Genomic DNA, 15,530 nt, shown 5'->3' with positions numbered 1-15,530 from the left:
GAGATCATTTTCTCACATATACTTCACACGCTGGTATCATGAAAGTACATGAGGATGGAGCGAGAGATGAGGTGACTTTCGTTTTCTACGCACAGTTTAAAATTACTCGTGAAGCTCGCGTACCACAGTTTGAGAACCATGGGGTCTAGTTTGCAAAAACGAAACATCTTCTGAGTTCTTCCAACGCTTGGAAGGGAAGGCTGAGGTGACGGATATTCAGCCGCAACATGTCACATCACCAATTAATGATGCTACACTGCACTTTTAAGGGTAACTCATTTAATTTAAGATAAACAACTCACGAACACCCAATTGCTAACCACGAGCACTGTCAGCGGTGCATGAACAGGCAACATCTGACTTGATAAAGCCCATGGTGGTGAAACCATGATCATACATCACACCACGCCCGCTGTTTGTCACCTAACTGGTGAACAGTGTTGTACTCACAGCCAGTATCGGTCGCATTGACTGGAGCTGCTCCGAGCCTCCCCAGTCACTGCAGTCCAAGAACTCTCCTTCCTCCAGGATGTGCTGTTGGCCCTCAAACCCAGGCTGGCTGTAGCCCACCCAGCTGGAGCAAGAGAGGAGGTGCAGAGATATCAATCAGATTACATAACCTCAAAATCCCCATCTGCCATCTGACCAAGGTTTTTTTTTTTTTTTGGAGCCAATTTGCTTGATGCCTCTGTGAGTCAAGCGGGTGCGGATTAAATTGTGAGTCGAGCACACACGGGCAAGAATTAAAAAATGAAAGAAACAAAAAGAACTCACAGTCCTCCAATGATCTTTAAAGAACCCACGGCCTTCACTGTGTCAAGGTATGCACTCTGTGCGGGATTGTCCTCCTCACCCTCACAAAAGCTGAACACGTCACTGTCGATTTCTAAATAGGAGCCCTCAAAGCCCGGTTTTTCATACAACACCGCCTGAGACACAGAAAGGAAATAAATTAGACCTGAGTCATCAGTTATTTTGGTTGTGTTTCAAACAATCGGCCTTAAAATTCAGCCACTTTATACCACTCATGATTCTCTAGTTACCCTCAAATGCACTTTTCTTTCTTACAATGACAGTCAGCAAACACTGTTTTTCATTTAAATATCTAATACAGTTCAGTACATCTCTACTTGCACAACTGTTGCATCCCAGTACAATGCATTAGCTTTGAAAAAAAAAAAAAAACATAATCAGTGGGGACACAGTGTCTTCAAGACTCCACAAAAAGATAAAGAACTAAAGGCTGACTGTTAGAAGGCATTTTATGATGCAAATAGTCAGAGTGCTAATTTAATACACTAGTAAAAATGTAAAATAAATATAAAATAAATGATTAATACATCAATGCAGCTCTTCAGGATAACAACTCTACGTACCTTGACTTCACTCGGATTCTCCACTTTAAAACCACCCTGGAACAGAGATTCATCATATTCATCAGTCACTTCTTTTTGTTATTAAACGTACACAAAAAACACAAGACATATGGCATTGAACGTATTCTGTATACCAGTGAAAAAGAGCCAAAAAAAAGGGGCAATTTTCAGACTTTCAGACACAGTCACAACAGCGGGAAAATCTCAGCGTCCCCTTGAGGCTGCAGGAAGCAGAACACTCGCCCAGCTCTAACCTGAGATTATTCACGGGAAGCAGGCAGGAAAAGCTTCGCAGAATCTCTAGAGTGACTTGTGCGGAAGATTTGCTTTCACACACGCAGCCCCGTCCATAAAACCTCTGAGGTTCAGTGTCGGAGAGCAGATTTACACTCATAACAAGCTTATGAAATTAAATCCTGTCCCTATGGCTCACTAATTGTTGTTCATTTACATATTATCGGCATCTGCACATGCAGAGAAGCCATGAACGCTTCACGGGGCCTGTGGATTCAGCCTTTCATGAATGTCTGTGCGATCCAAAGGTTCCAAAGGATTTTTTGGACTGAGGAAAAGTCTGTGGCTCAGGAGTAGTAACTGGAAGGTTTCTGGCTCGTTTTCCGCCTCCTGCAGTGTGCGTGTCCCAATGTCCTCGAGCAACACGTGAAGAGTCACACAAAAAACACACACCATTTTAAGTGGTCTCAGAGATCCCACGAAGGGCGACGTAAAGCCCCAGGTCTCGGGGAAAGGGTACACACCCGGATCCAGCACAGCCAGCATCCCCTGGAACCCTGGGTCACTGAACAGCAGCCACCTGACGGATAAACAGACACCCACGTCACACGTCAAGTGCGCATGATACACATTATGTACAGCTATCCCTATTGCTCAGTCATTTCATTTCCATGCATGATTTATTACTGACGTCAGCAGCTACTACGTCTTCACAACCCAAGGCAGTGAGTTAAACTGGCTTTTTCTCCTGAGGACGAAAGCTATTTGTTTTACAAAAAAAAATTGGATGCTCCAGCTCAAAGCGCGTTTTCTTAACGATTCCTTTGCCGTGTGGGCAGCCTGTGTTGAAACTCTGCCTCACCCTGTGATATTCAAAGCCATTGTAGTGCAACACAATGCTTCATACCAATCAAACAAAAAAAATCCCCCCCAAGCCAGTGATACCAAAAAGTGATGCCAGCCCTGTGGTGATAAAAGACATACTAATGGGATCAAATGAGTCACTTTGCTCTGTGAGCAAGTTTACAGCACATTTGTCATACACAAAAGGTGTGTTGAACACCATAAAAAGAGCTGCTGGAATAAAAACGGCCAGCTCAGATGTTGAGGAATGCTGGAACACTGTCCAAAATGTTCGGTTTCTACCAAAGGTTCCAGGGTAAACCTGCAAAAATAGCTGTGGGAAAAAGGCCTGCTGTCGTTCCTTCCTCGGGGGCAGCGAGGGCACACATGTCCTGAATGCGTCTGCCTTTCACGAGAAAAACAACATTCTCCCCTTTGCCAAATTCCCTCCACACCTTTAATAATGTCTTTCTCACACTCCGCCTCGCCACGTTTTTCAAGCGTCTTCCGCGCAAACTCTCGCTCTTTTCTAACATGCAAAGACAGGAGGGACATTCCTGAGTAGGGAAATGGGTGAGTCAAACTGAAGGCAAAGATAAACACTGTGGGGAACTGAGTAATGATTATTATCTCTGAGCTATTTGTCAAAGCCAGACCCAGAGAATCCCATTAAAACGACAGCTCTTCAATGCATTAAACAGAGCAGGCAGGCTCTCCTCCTCTAATGGGCCTGGCTGTCAATAGCAATGCAAAAATCATTGCAGACACCTGAGATTGTCTCATTAGCTGCACTTTACTTTCTTTCATATCCTCATTTTTAAATGTAGAATAATATCCCCTGACATCTTTTCACCGTTCGGATCAATCGCGATAAGTAGAGTTGAGGAGCAAACTGACCGAGATCTGTCTGATTGATTTGTTAATAAAAGCCATACTTACACGCCAGAGTGCACCTGGATGGAAGCGGTGCTCAGTGGGATGCCAAATGAGCCCGTCTCTATTGTGTCATCGTGGAAAGGCGATACTCTTCCGTGGCCCTTGGGTTCAGTAAACAGATCAATATGGGGTGGGCTGTAATCCTGCAGAGACATGGAAACAAGCACCTGGTTTATTAGCAGTGGGCTTGCACTAGTCCTTAAATCATTTCGCCTGATAACGTCTTAACAAGCGTCTTGTTCCTCTTGGTTCTGAGTAGGTCTGAGCTGAATATCAATAAAGTAATTAGCTACCATCCGCATGGGCAATGCAAGGTGACAGCAATGGAGATGTTGAGATATGAAAGGCCAACGAGGTGAAAGTGTACTCACACAGACTGCCAGTCGAATGGAGCCGATCTGCATCGGCGGAGCGTTCTGTGGCTCCGTCTCCACGTCGGCCTCTGCCCACATGTTTTCCAATTCTATCCCCCCCTCTTCTAAGGCAATGCAGCGTCCCTGGAAGCCGGGTTTCTCGTGGAGCACCCAGCTGTGGCGAAAAACATACTTGCTGAGAACACATCCGGCGGCGGCAAACACTCGTACATCTTCATTTCCAGTTGCATGCTGCTCATTATTACCATCCTCGGACGACCTTCACAGAGATGAGAGGCGAGAGCTGCATAGACGTAGCATCTGCTACGTCCCTGTGAATCTCGTACGCTTGGCCGCTGAACTCTGCCTTCTCAAATAACACCATCTGTGTGAAAGAAAGGACACATTAACACGTTAGCTGTGAAAAGAAAAGAATATACATATACAGTGCTCAGCGTAAATGAGTACACCCCCTTCGAAAGGTACCATTTTAAACAATATCTCAATGAAAACAAAAACTATTTCCAAAATGTTGACAAGACTAAGTTTTATTTAACATCTGTTTAACTTATAACATGAAAGTAGAATAATAATATAACTTAGAGAACAAAATTTATAGTTTTACTCAAATTGGGGTGAAGCAAAAATGAGTACACCCCACTGAAAGTCTCTGGAGCAAGGCTAAATTTTAGACTACAAATGTCCAATTTCTCAATAATCAACCACAGGTGAGTCTAATTATTCATCACACAGATGTCCAGCAGACAGTTGACTATAAACCCCTTCCCATATCATGTTGTTAGCAATGGCACCACATGGAAGAGAAATGTCTCAAGACCTGAGAAAGAAAATAATTTCTTTACACCGCAAAGGTGAAGGCTACAAGAAGATCAGCAAAGCTTTACTTATCAGTCAGAATACTGACTGATACTGCTTCAAAAGTTTAAAAAAGATGGAACTGCAACCATCTCACAGAGACGTCCAGGTCGTCCACGGAAGTTAACACCTCGACAGGAGCGTCTCCTGATGAGAAGGGTCAAAGAAAATCATCATGCAAGTTCACTGCAGTTATCCAAGGAAGTAGAAAGCCAATCTGGGGTGACTATTTCCCGTGCCACAATATGGCGTACACTGCAGAGGAATGGCATGCATGGGTGCCGTCCCAACGGAAGCCTCTCCTAAAGCCCAGGCACATAAAAGCCCGCCTAGAGTTTGCCAGGGCCCATGCTGACAAAGATGAAGACTACTGGGACTCTGTACTTTGGAGTGATGAGACCAAGATAAACGTTTTTGGAACTGATGGCTTCAAAACTGTATGGCGTCGCAAAGGTGAGGAATTCAAAGAAAAATGCATGGTGCCTACAGTGAAACATGGTGGTGGCAGTGTCCTTATGTGGGGCTGCATGAGTGCTGCTGGTATCTGGGAGCTGATGGCATCATGAATTCACAGATGTTTTGCTCTATACTGAAAGAAAAGATGCTATCATCACTCCGTGCCTTTGGTCGTCGTGCACTTTTCCAACATGACAATGATCTTAAACGCACATCTAAGGCCACTGTTGGATTTCTGAAGAAGAACAGGGTAAAAGTGATTCAGTGGCCAAGTATGTCTCCTGATCTGAACCCAATTGAACACCTATGGGGAATTCTGAAGAGTTGAGGATTACTCTCCATCCAGCATCCAGTCTCTAAAAGAGATCATTCTTGAATGGAAAAAGATTGATGTAGCAAAATGTTTCCAACTTGTTCATTCCATGCCTGGAAGACTTGGTGCTGTTATTAAAAATCATGGAGGCCATACAAAGTACTAGATTTAGTAGTTTTTGTTGTGGGGTGTACTCATTTTTGCATCGCCCTTATTTCAGTAAAACTGAAAAATGTGTAATCTAAGTTATGTTATTGACCTTACTTTCATGTTATAAGTTTAACAGATGTTATATAAACTTATATATATTCAACATTTTGAAAATAGTTTTTGTGTTCATTGAGATATTGTTTAAAATGGTACTTTTCAAAGGGGGTGTACTCATTTACGCTGAGCACTGTATATATGTGTGTGTGTGCGCACTCCTCTATTATGCCACTCCAGATACGTTTAATTCAATCAAAACAACTCAAAATACATTTAAGTGTATAAATTATAGCACATTGTATTAAATAAAAATGACGTTCGAGGTGTTAAACGCGCGACTAATTAACTGTAAGAACTGGGTGACTGGAAGCGAGAAGCTAAATGTGTTGCACAACCAAGGCAGTGTGCGAACGGAGAATGGAGCTGTACAGTGCGGCAAAACCGCAGGTCTTTAACTGCGTTGGCAGTACTGTATGACTGTGATTGTAATCACATCCAGCTGTGAACTTGCCTAACACTGCGTTTTTTTTTTGTTTTTTTTTAAATACTCTGTTTACCCCCAAGAACAGCATATGAAAAGCAGATGTTCTCGGAGAACAGAGGGTTGTCTGTCAACATTCCTGTCTCCATCTTGTTTCTGTTTCTGAGTGGGCAAAACTGTTGCCTACTATACCTTTCCTGGACGCTTGTAAAATCCTTTGGCAGCTCTCACCTACAATGCAGAAACACACACACAATTATCACCGTGGCAAAGACTTGCAATGCATGACAAAGACACATCTTTACCTTATACATTATGGTGCTCACGTAAGTGTTCAGAACACTTTCTACAGGATTTAATGACTCTAAAGTCTCTACTGTGTTTCATTCAATTGTCCTCCAGTATATAATTATTCTAAATCACTGTCTGAACTTAAAAGAAATGTGCAAAATGGAAAATGAAGCATTAACAAAAACAACTTTAGCTGCAAATTAAACAACATTTTAAATGAAGTCAAAGGGACAAGGATCCCGAGTTTGTGTCTCAGTGCACATGCAAATACTGTAGAGAGATAAAAAAAAAAAAAAAGGAAAAACAGGTGGAGTTTTCCATGGAAAACAGGTTTTGGGAATAAAGGTTATACACATGGTTTCTGCTGATGCAACAAGCAGACTGGGCTCTTATGGGATATAACCGATTTGTGACACTGAACGCCGACTTCTCCCTTTATAGAGTGTATGAGGCTTACACTTACATGATTGCCAGTCATCCGTGTTGGCAGAGAAACAGGCTGCTCAGGCAGTGGAGAGGGCGTGTTTGGAGGGATCACAGGAAAACATGGAGGCGCAGCAGCAGCAGCAACATCAGGAAGCACCGGAGCTGCTTTTACAGCCGGGTCTACTTCATCTTTACTTGTCATGATCTCAGTGACCTGATGAACATTAAACAGCGGGTACTGTCAAGTGTAAACATTGGAAAACGTTCATTTCGACAACAATTCATGCACTGATTCTCGTTGGTTTTGGTGCCGGCTTTGCTATGCTTCAACTTGTCCGTGCATGTGAGAGGAATGTCACCAGTGAAATCTCTGTGTTAGGAGGACAACAGCACAAACAGCCACTTCTTCTTTTCAAAGTGCATTTTAAGACAAATAAATATAGAAAACTAACCTTGGTATTGACTTTCTCCTCTGCTTGTGTGCTTTGCACTGGTTCGCGGTGGAAGTACTTCTCTAAATAGTCTGGCAGCTTGATGTCGTGGAAGGAAGGAAGTGACGGTTTTGAGTCACTTCCTTCAGGGATACCAGCCTCTGCAGCTTCCTCTCTGCCGCTCAGGGCTGGTATGTGTATGATTGGAGCTAGGCCAGTCGGGCTTGGAGGGGGTGGCTGGGTTAAAGGTGGAGGACTTCGCTGGGGGGTTCTTGTAGGTGAATCCTCCTCAGAGCTGGCGGCTTCTGCCTCAGCACGAGTTCCATTCTTCTTCCCTTTAAAACTGGAGGTGAGGCTGCTGAGGACACAGCTCCCCTCCAGGCGAGACTTCACCTTCACCTTAATGTCTTTCTCCTCCTTGGCGTCCACCTCATCGGGAACATCTGTTTCCCTGAGTCGGGACTCTGTGTCGAGGCTACTGAGCAGCAGGCTCCGATTGGCCAAACTAGCCCTCGCAGGCTTCAGGCCAGATTTAGTCTCTGTGGTCTGGAGTTTGGCTAGAACACTTTGCGGCGTGTCTAAGCCGAATTGCTTCTTTTTACTCAAGCCGAACTTAAACTCGTCCGGGTCGAAGGTCTTCTCAAAGCGGGCCTCCTTGATAGCCGGCATCGCAAAGGGTGGCTGAGGTGGCCGGAAGTGGTTGTGTTTGCGCGGTGGGAGGGAGAAGGGGGCGCAAAGCTTCTTGATCCTCTCAACAAAATTGTTGTCGTCCAGCTCGTCAGAGGCGTCCAGAAGATTGCTCTCACTTCCAGACGAGGTGAGTTTGGCCTCTGAGACTTTCAGTTTCCGTTTAGGAAAGTCTACATCCAGCCAGCTAGAGGGAGCGTCTTGTTTGAAAGCATCGTCTATGATTAGTCCTTGTGGCAAATGCAGCTTCTTCAACGGTGAACGCTTGGTTGGTTCTTGGCTCCGCTTATTAGCCTCTGGGGAAGCGGGCACTTTTGGAGTTTGACTCGGCTTGTTGTTATCGTCCACTTCCTTTTTGACAGTGGGCACTTGTGAACGTGACAAGATGTCGCCATTAGGAAGGCTTGAAGGTTCATTCGGTAGTAAACCAGTCAATGTTTTCCCTGTCACGCGAGCTGTGGCTTTAAAAGCGTTGCTATCAGAGGGACACTGTGCTGGTATTTCTTCAGTGGCTGTGCTTTGTGAATGGCTGGAAACATGTTCCCTTACATCTCCTGAGATGTTGCCCTCTGAGAGCACTGATTTGACAGTTGTACTTGTTTTCCCGTCATCTTGCTCTGCTCCCTCGCTGCTCGTAGATTTAGAGACAGGAATAGGAGAGGACTCTTTAACGGACAACGCTTTCTCTGCCACACTGTCTGCCTGTGCATTCATCAGCACTGGAGAGTCATTAACGGCTTTTACAGACTCTTCCCCAACTGCTGCAGTCGCTCTGGTAATAGGCTTGGAGCTGGAGAGCTCAACATCATTAGCTCCACGTGCATGTGAGTCATCAGGCGAATTCCCCATTTTTTCCACTGATACAGAATTAGACTGTGGCACAGATGAAATGGCCACAGGCTCTGTGTCTGTTCCACACATTTCCACTGGCTTTGTTTGCAAGTCAGGAGTCACTTCTGCTGCTGTGGCTTTTGTCAATGGCCCTACATCACTCTCTGCATGACTTACAGCATCATTAGTGCTAGTGACAGCAGGAGCAGCAGCTTCTTCTGGATGTGTTGGACAGACCTGTTCAGGGAGGTCCACTGTTGAGCGGAGGTCTTTAGCTTTTGCCATGTCTGTAATAGGTACTGACTCCTCTTTCTTTCCTGCAGTGTTTGTTTCATCAGGCTTAGCAACACTCGGCTTTTCCACTTTGCCTTGTTCGCTCTCTGAAACTGTGGAATCTGTGGTATTTTTATCTGGATGCGGGAGTTGCTGTGGCTTTTCTTTTGCTTTCCTCTCACTCTGATTTGTTTTTTCGATCGCTGCCTTTTCTTCTTTCCCCACATGCTCACTCTCAGACGTTACTGGTTCTGTGTCTTTGTTTGAAGCTTGCAGTTTTACATCTTTTGGACTGGGCTGCTTTTCTTTTTCTGCACTTATTGCTTCAGGTTGCACTGAAGATTCTTTATCTGATTTGGGGGATTCGACAGGTGACTCCTGCTCTTTTGAGGAACTCTTCTCAATAGGCCGATCAACTGGTGTTGAGGGGGATGAGTCTGAATGTCGTCCGCTGTCCTTTGAGGTCTTTTCTCTCTTCTGTGTGAGCACAAGGCTGTGACCCCCTGCCTTTTCATCCTTTTGGGCTAAGATAACGGGCTCCTTGTCAATGGGCTTCTTTGTGCCACTGTTATGAGAGGCAGTATCTGGTTCATCTCTCTCAACAGATGGCTCAGGCAACTTGTCCTTCCTGTTGACGGATTTGTCAATATACTTTTTAAATGAGGGCCCAATCGGTTTCTCTTGGTTTTCAGACACTTCCATTTCCTGTTTAAAATCTTTTGGTTTAGTGTCAGCCTGTTTTTCTGATGTTTTCTCTGTTGCTTTATCAGATGATATTGAGACTTTGACTGTGGGCTGTTTACAGGCAGGCCCTGTAAACACTGTATCTTCTACCTGATCTGGTTTTATAGTTGTGACCTGCAGCTTAGATGTTGCTTTGTTTTCACTGTTTGGGCTTGTGGGACTGGCAGGCTCTTTACTTTTCCTTCTTTTAGAGCGGGAGCCTATTCTGCTGGGACCTTTGGACTGTGGACTAACGTCACTTGTCACCTCTGAAGAATCACCTGCTCCTTTAGTGGAGACAGCGGATTTACATTTTGTATCCGGACCGTCTGTTTTCGAGGTCACTGTGTCTGCTGGTTGTTGTTTTGAAATGGCAACATCCAACCCTACAGACGTGGTATCTTGATCATCTGGTTTCAGTGTAATTCCCAACATTGCCTTTGTCTTTATCAGCTCTTTAGCATCCAGTTTACCCTGACCGTCCAGTTCCTTCGAATCTGATGGAGCAACCGCCACAGATGACGTAGATTTTTGCGGCATTCCAGTCATGGCTGGCCTCTGAGGCAGCCCTGTCTTCGCTTCGGATTTGGATGCCTCTGTGAAATTCCTTATTCGCTCCTTGATCGTCATCGCTTTCTCCGCCACAACTGGTCCGGATCTGGCCGGGCTTTGACGTTCGGCCGATCTCGACCTCTGGGCTGGTGAATCATATTCTTTCAGCCTTTCCGTCACTTTCCTGACTGGAGAGACATTGGCACTTCTCGTGGTCTGAAAGGTGCCCTTGTGGATCCCCGTCACCCGCTGGTGCTCGAAGAGGCCGATTCTATCTGCAATCCTGCCAGTGACTGGCTTAGGCTCCTCATTACTTTTCTTCACGTTAGGTAGTCTGTGTATTAGAAGAGGTAAAGGTTTTAGTTTTTAATCATTTTAAAACATTTAAAGTTGTTTTAGGCTTATATATTGTATATTATGTACCACCAGAGAGCTGGGCGTATGATGTTTATTGCAAAATGTGAACTGAACTATATTTTAAAGTGATCTGTATGTGACAATTGTCTATTTGAAGCACACGGCTGCACTTTGTATTGTGACTCACTACACTTGCAATATAACACCCATAGCAGTTAACATTCCTTGTCATGCTAGACAAAAGCTAAACACATAAAATGTTTGCTAAGGTGCACTAGTCGAACAATAAAAATCCATTCATTCACATTTGTGCTATTCCTTTAACTTTAACTTACCTTGCATCGACCTCTGTTCTGGGCCTGGTCTTTTCTTCTTCTTCTTTGGCATTTCTTAACGCTGATTTCAATTCCTGCTTGTCTCCCGTGGGTTTCGGTGCTGGGTTCAAAGGCACATATTTGGTAAAGAGCTTCACTTCACTCCGAGACACCTTGATACTCCTGCGCTTCGACTCCGGTGTCTCAGTCTTCCTTTCCACTTTGTAAAGGCTGTCATCGTCCTCCATGTCTGCGCCCTCATCAACTGCACATGCCAGAGTGTCTGCCGTGACTGTGTTTGAATCTTGTGTGTTTGCCAAGTGCTTGTCCATATCAGGACAGGGAGTCTTACTTTCCCCTCCCATAGGTGAGGCCTGTGAGGTGAGATTGTGCCTGGGGGAGGAGTTTTCAGATGACTCTCCCATGTGAGTGTTTGGACTTTGGCCCTCAGCACTGGTGACTGAGTTATCTGATGGAGGGAAACCCTCTGGGGCAAGTTGCTCATTGGGTGGTGTTTTTTCTTGGGTGCTGTTCCCCTTGTCACTCTGAGAGGTTTTCCTGTATTTCCGCCTGGCTGCATTTTTACGCCCCATGTTGTCTGTTTCTGTTTGTTCTCTATCAGGTTCAGGCTGTGACTGTGGCTCTTTGTGTGATGTTACCGACACTCCCCCGAGAGCGGTGTAGTAACTCTGTTCACCGACCGCACACTTGACATGTGTCTCTCTGCTGTGTGCACGTGTTGAACTCAAGCTCTTTGCCGAATCAAAACCTGGAGAGGACTTGGTCTTTGTTAACGCTTGCAGGCTCCCTGTGACTTTGGTGCGGATAACTTCCTGTCCAATACAGATGTCTTTGCCACAGTGAATCACGCTGGTTTCCTCCAGGTACACATGCAGCCTCTTGCCTGTCTGGACCCGTGCCTGTCTCTGTGCCTGTGGCTGGGCATGGGCTTGGTCAGCACCCTGTTCAGAAAAGGAAGAGTGATGTGTCAGATGACTGGCATTCTTCTCATGATTCCCACTCACTGAAGAACCGCTGGTGCTCTCCTCCCTCTCCTCTCCCTCTCCCGCTCTCTTCCCCCTGCACCCAAACTCCTCCTCTTTTGAACCTCCCTCTCCAGTCTTAGTGCTACTCACAGCAGAGTCGTGTCTGTGGGCAGACTGCGTGGCGTCCTTCTCCTCACAAAGAAAGCTGTCTCTGGAGAAATCCCGTGGACTGGGGTCGAAGCGTCGCTCCTTCTCCTCCTCCTCCCAGCGTTGGTCCCACACCTGGGGTCTCGCAGATTCCTTCCCCTCCTCGACTCCCTCTGATTTCAGAGCCTCATCAGTGGTCGGGGAGTCATTTTCAGTGGGACTCTTTGGACCCTTTCCCCTCCATGGAGAGAACCAGCTCCCGATGCGACCCAAGACCCCAGTACTCGGCTGCTCCTCGGGGCTCTCAGACTAAACCAAAGCAGAGAAATAATTCACACAATTGCCTGCTAATACATACAGCTGCCATTCATTATACATGCATGTTTCAAAATGGTGCAAACTGGTTTAGATAGACCAACACGTAACACTGCAAACAGCATGAATTGGACTACAGTATGGACAAAAGACATGGCAGCAGGCTTGGCATCCAGAGTAAATAATGAGTAGGAACTATTTGTTCATAGACATCTTTTAGTATGGCCATGCATCTCTCAGCCTAGTGACGACATGCAAGGGCTTATAACCGGTAAGCTTACCGTGGAAAATACCATATCATTCAGACTCTTTACGTAGGTTGTGAACATGATTTTTGGTTTAGAACAAAAACTCCTACAGAGCATAAAACAAACACAAAATCACTCCACCAGGACAATCAAAACAAAGCAGGGTGAAAGAGCAGAGTTCACCATACAAGATATTCTTGGCCTTTTTCTAATAGATCCGTCCATGATTCTTGTATGTACATGTGACCAATACTTTTATTTTTGGCTGTAATGTAATGTAAAAACAACAACAACAACAAAAACTCACCCTTAATTAGACATTGAAGAAAACTTTGCTCCTCACAACAGCACGCGCACAGCCGTCAGTTTGTACAGATTAGGGATCCACACCATGATGCATGTCTATCACTGTGGAGGTTAATCCCGCTCGCATCCACTAACGCATCCAAACACGCGCAACTTCTCGAGTGCAGTCTGAGAGAGTGACATTAGAGATAATGCGCGCTGCTGAAGTTCTGCCCCTCCAGCGGAGCGCGCACAGCCCCGTAATAAAATGATGCATTCAAGTGCTCCTCGTAAAAACTCGTGAACAAATGTGGCGCAACTTGAAAGACAACAATTGATTTTCCCACGTCACGTCAGCCACCCGACCGTTGCAACTGTCAGCTGTCAGGCTGTTTGCCTGACATAAAGTATATGCTTTATATAAAGATAAGATTAAGATACTAATTGTCGCTATGAGTGCTTTGAGTAATCAGAAGTCAAAATGTAGTCATGGTGACTCCTGCTGTTTTTCTCTCAAGTATAAATGGATCAACACCAACATTTCCTTCCTTGATCCACAATCTACACACCCAGAACATGTAATCAAAACCGGTTCTTGTCTTTTTTTTTGCAGCTCACGTACAGACAGATACTGCAGGTAACAGAAGAAATAAATGTAAGGTGTGGTAGAAATCTGTAGAGACACTTTCAGGGCCCAGGGTTTGGGTTAGCAACAAAACCACAGAAAATGTTATTTATAGGCTGTAAAAAGACACCTCTCTTAACTATCATCACAAGTGTACAAGACACAGTCTCAAAACTTTAATTGAGATCAATGAAAGGCTGAGTCGGAAGATGATTAGTGTAAACGCTTAGTTTGTAATGCGCCTGGGGTGGAGTAAGTCCCACGTCTACTTAACCCTGCATCTGATTGGGTGACATTTACACACGGAGAGCCGTGAGTGCTTAGCAAAGATTCACAAGTTAAATAAAAAAAAAAGAGATCAGGTAAAGTAAGGATCACATGTGAAAATAGCACATGCAACATTCTCCTCCTCTCCCTCCTCCTCTTCTGCCTCTTGTGAATTTATTATCCCTGTTGCTACAGGAAACAACAAAACAACAACAACCTCAGTGCTATGGCAACCAATATGCATATGTATGAATGTGCAAGTCTGTGTGTGTGTGTGTGTGTGTGTGTGTGTGTGCACAAGATATCTTGTCTGAAAGACAAATAATGTAATAATGTATACGTTTGTGTAAATGTACATAAAGTATTAATGTATACGCATAGGCCTATGCATTAATGCAGACTGTGTCTTGGTGTGTTATAAATGTCACAGCTTTTGTGACATTTATAATCATTCATGTGTCAAACAAGGAAGTACAAAATAATAATAATAATAAAAATAAAAAATAACTTTCATGACCAGTCTAAGTTTCAAAGGACATTGGTCAGGAGAACGTAACTTGTCCATATTAGCCCTATAGCACATGTGCAGACATGTTACTTTTAAATTACATAAGACTGAGTAAAGTGAAGCTCCACTGCTGCACTGACATTTTGCTGAATCACCATGATCCTGGTCGGGTGACGGGTGTCCATGTGAAAATTCCCACACTTATTTCTGCACTTGAATGCACCGAGAGGCCATGTCCAAACAAAGTTTTCCAGGGGAAATGACGCATCGACTCTGTGGGCTGCAGGGCCTGTTCAATTCAGCTTCTTTTTTTGGGTTTTTACAGACTCAAGTCAATCTTTCCAAGCTGCACAGACAGACTTAACCCTTTCACTTCTATGTAAGTCTGAGTCAATCGTTTTTTCTTTTCAGTTTTTTTTTTGTTGTTGTTTTTTTTAAAACATGATTTACAGTGAGTTTTAATTAAGGTCTGCTCTTTGTTTGTTTGCTTGCTCTTTTTTTAAACTTCAGTTTGGCACATTAACTCCACCCTGCCTGTAGGTGTGGGAGGAACCCGGGTAATTAGTTTTTCAAGTGTGTGAGAGAAAGAGAGAGTGAGCATATTGTTTCATCATGAAAGCTTGACTTGTGTGGTAGTTGTAAACCCTTTGTCACAAGCATACATAAAAACACCCCCCCCCCCCCACCTTAATCTTATTTGAAATGCTCTTTTTAGAACAAACCACACGTCTAACGAGTCTCAACGCACACACATGCACGCACCGTCAAACCAAAACAAACATGGGTCCCAGGGCTTTTTTTTACACTGTTATCCAGGCAGTGGAGAACTCAAACAGACCATAGATCGAAAACTCCCACAAGCCCAGAGTTCATTTCATTGCAAACACATCCACAGCACACACACACACACACACACACAGAGAGAGAGGGGGAAAGATCCTACCATGGTTAGAGTGCTTCTCCTTCCTGCGTCTCGGAAATAAACCAGGCAGCTGCAAAAGCCCTCAGAAGAATGACGCCCTCCAGTGCGCCTCCCTGAGGTAACCTGTCCTCAGAGGGAACAGGGGAGTCTCAGGCGGCACCCATTAATTAATATTTAGTGTGGTCTCCAAGCACAGATGAACGCTGACTCCTGCGGGAGGCAATGCCACGCAGATGTCATTGTAAATGTTGAGTTGTTGTGGGTTTT

The 15,530-nt window shown here is 44.7% G+C and overlaps 1 protein-coding gene across 2 annotated transcripts in view; it reads right to left on the bottom strand.

Annotated features, from left to right (window-relative positions):
* The window catches only part of LOC131443130 (beta/gamma crystallin domain-containing protein 1-like), a 25,918-nt gene extending 10,388 nt beyond the window's left edge, over positions 1 to 15,530 (bottom strand). Inside the window, exons 1-14 of one of the 2 annotated variants that reach the window (XM_058612505.1) lie at positions 12,964 to 13,162; positions 12,690 to 12,762; positions 12,097 to 12,402; positions 10,982 to 11,922; positions 7,245 to 10,623; positions 6,830 to 7,006; positions 6,268 to 6,306; positions 4,009 to 4,127; positions 3,761 to 3,917; positions 3,393 to 3,532; positions 2,064 to 2,190; positions 1,377 to 1,412; positions 775 to 929; positions 451 to 574 (exon numbers count right to left, since the gene is read on the bottom strand). In XM_058612505.1, the coding sequence (XP_058468488.1) occupies positions 451 to 574; positions 775 to 929; positions 1,377 to 1,412; positions 2,064 to 2,190; positions 3,393 to 3,532; positions 3,761 to 3,917; positions 4,009 to 4,127; positions 6,268 to 6,306; positions 6,830 to 7,006; positions 7,245 to 10,623; positions 10,982 to 11,922; positions 12,097 to 12,402; positions 12,690 to 12,737 (5,748 nt within the window). In that variant the 5' untranslated portion in view covers positions 12,738 to 12,762; positions 12,964 to 13,162. Of the gene's footprint in view, positions 1 to 450; positions 575 to 774; positions 930 to 1,376; positions 1,413 to 2,063; positions 2,191 to 3,392; positions 3,533 to 3,760; positions 3,918 to 4,008; positions 4,128 to 6,267; positions 6,307 to 6,829; positions 7,007 to 7,244; positions 10,624 to 10,981; positions 11,923 to 12,096; positions 12,403 to 12,689; positions 12,763 to 12,963; positions 13,163 to 15,284 lie in introns of those variants that run through there. The other variant, XM_058612506.1, reaches the window with a different exon arrangement.

Source organism: Solea solea, chromosome 17 (assembly GCF_958295425.1).
Source record: "Solea solea chromosome 17, fSolSol10.1, whole genome shotgun sequence".
In the NCBI taxonomy this organism is placed as follows: Eukaryota; Metazoa; Chordata; class Actinopteri; order Pleuronectiformes; family Soleidae; genus Solea; species Solea solea.
The sequence above is the reverse complement of the archived record's forward strand: the minus strand, read 5'-3'. Positions and strand labels throughout refer to the sequence as shown.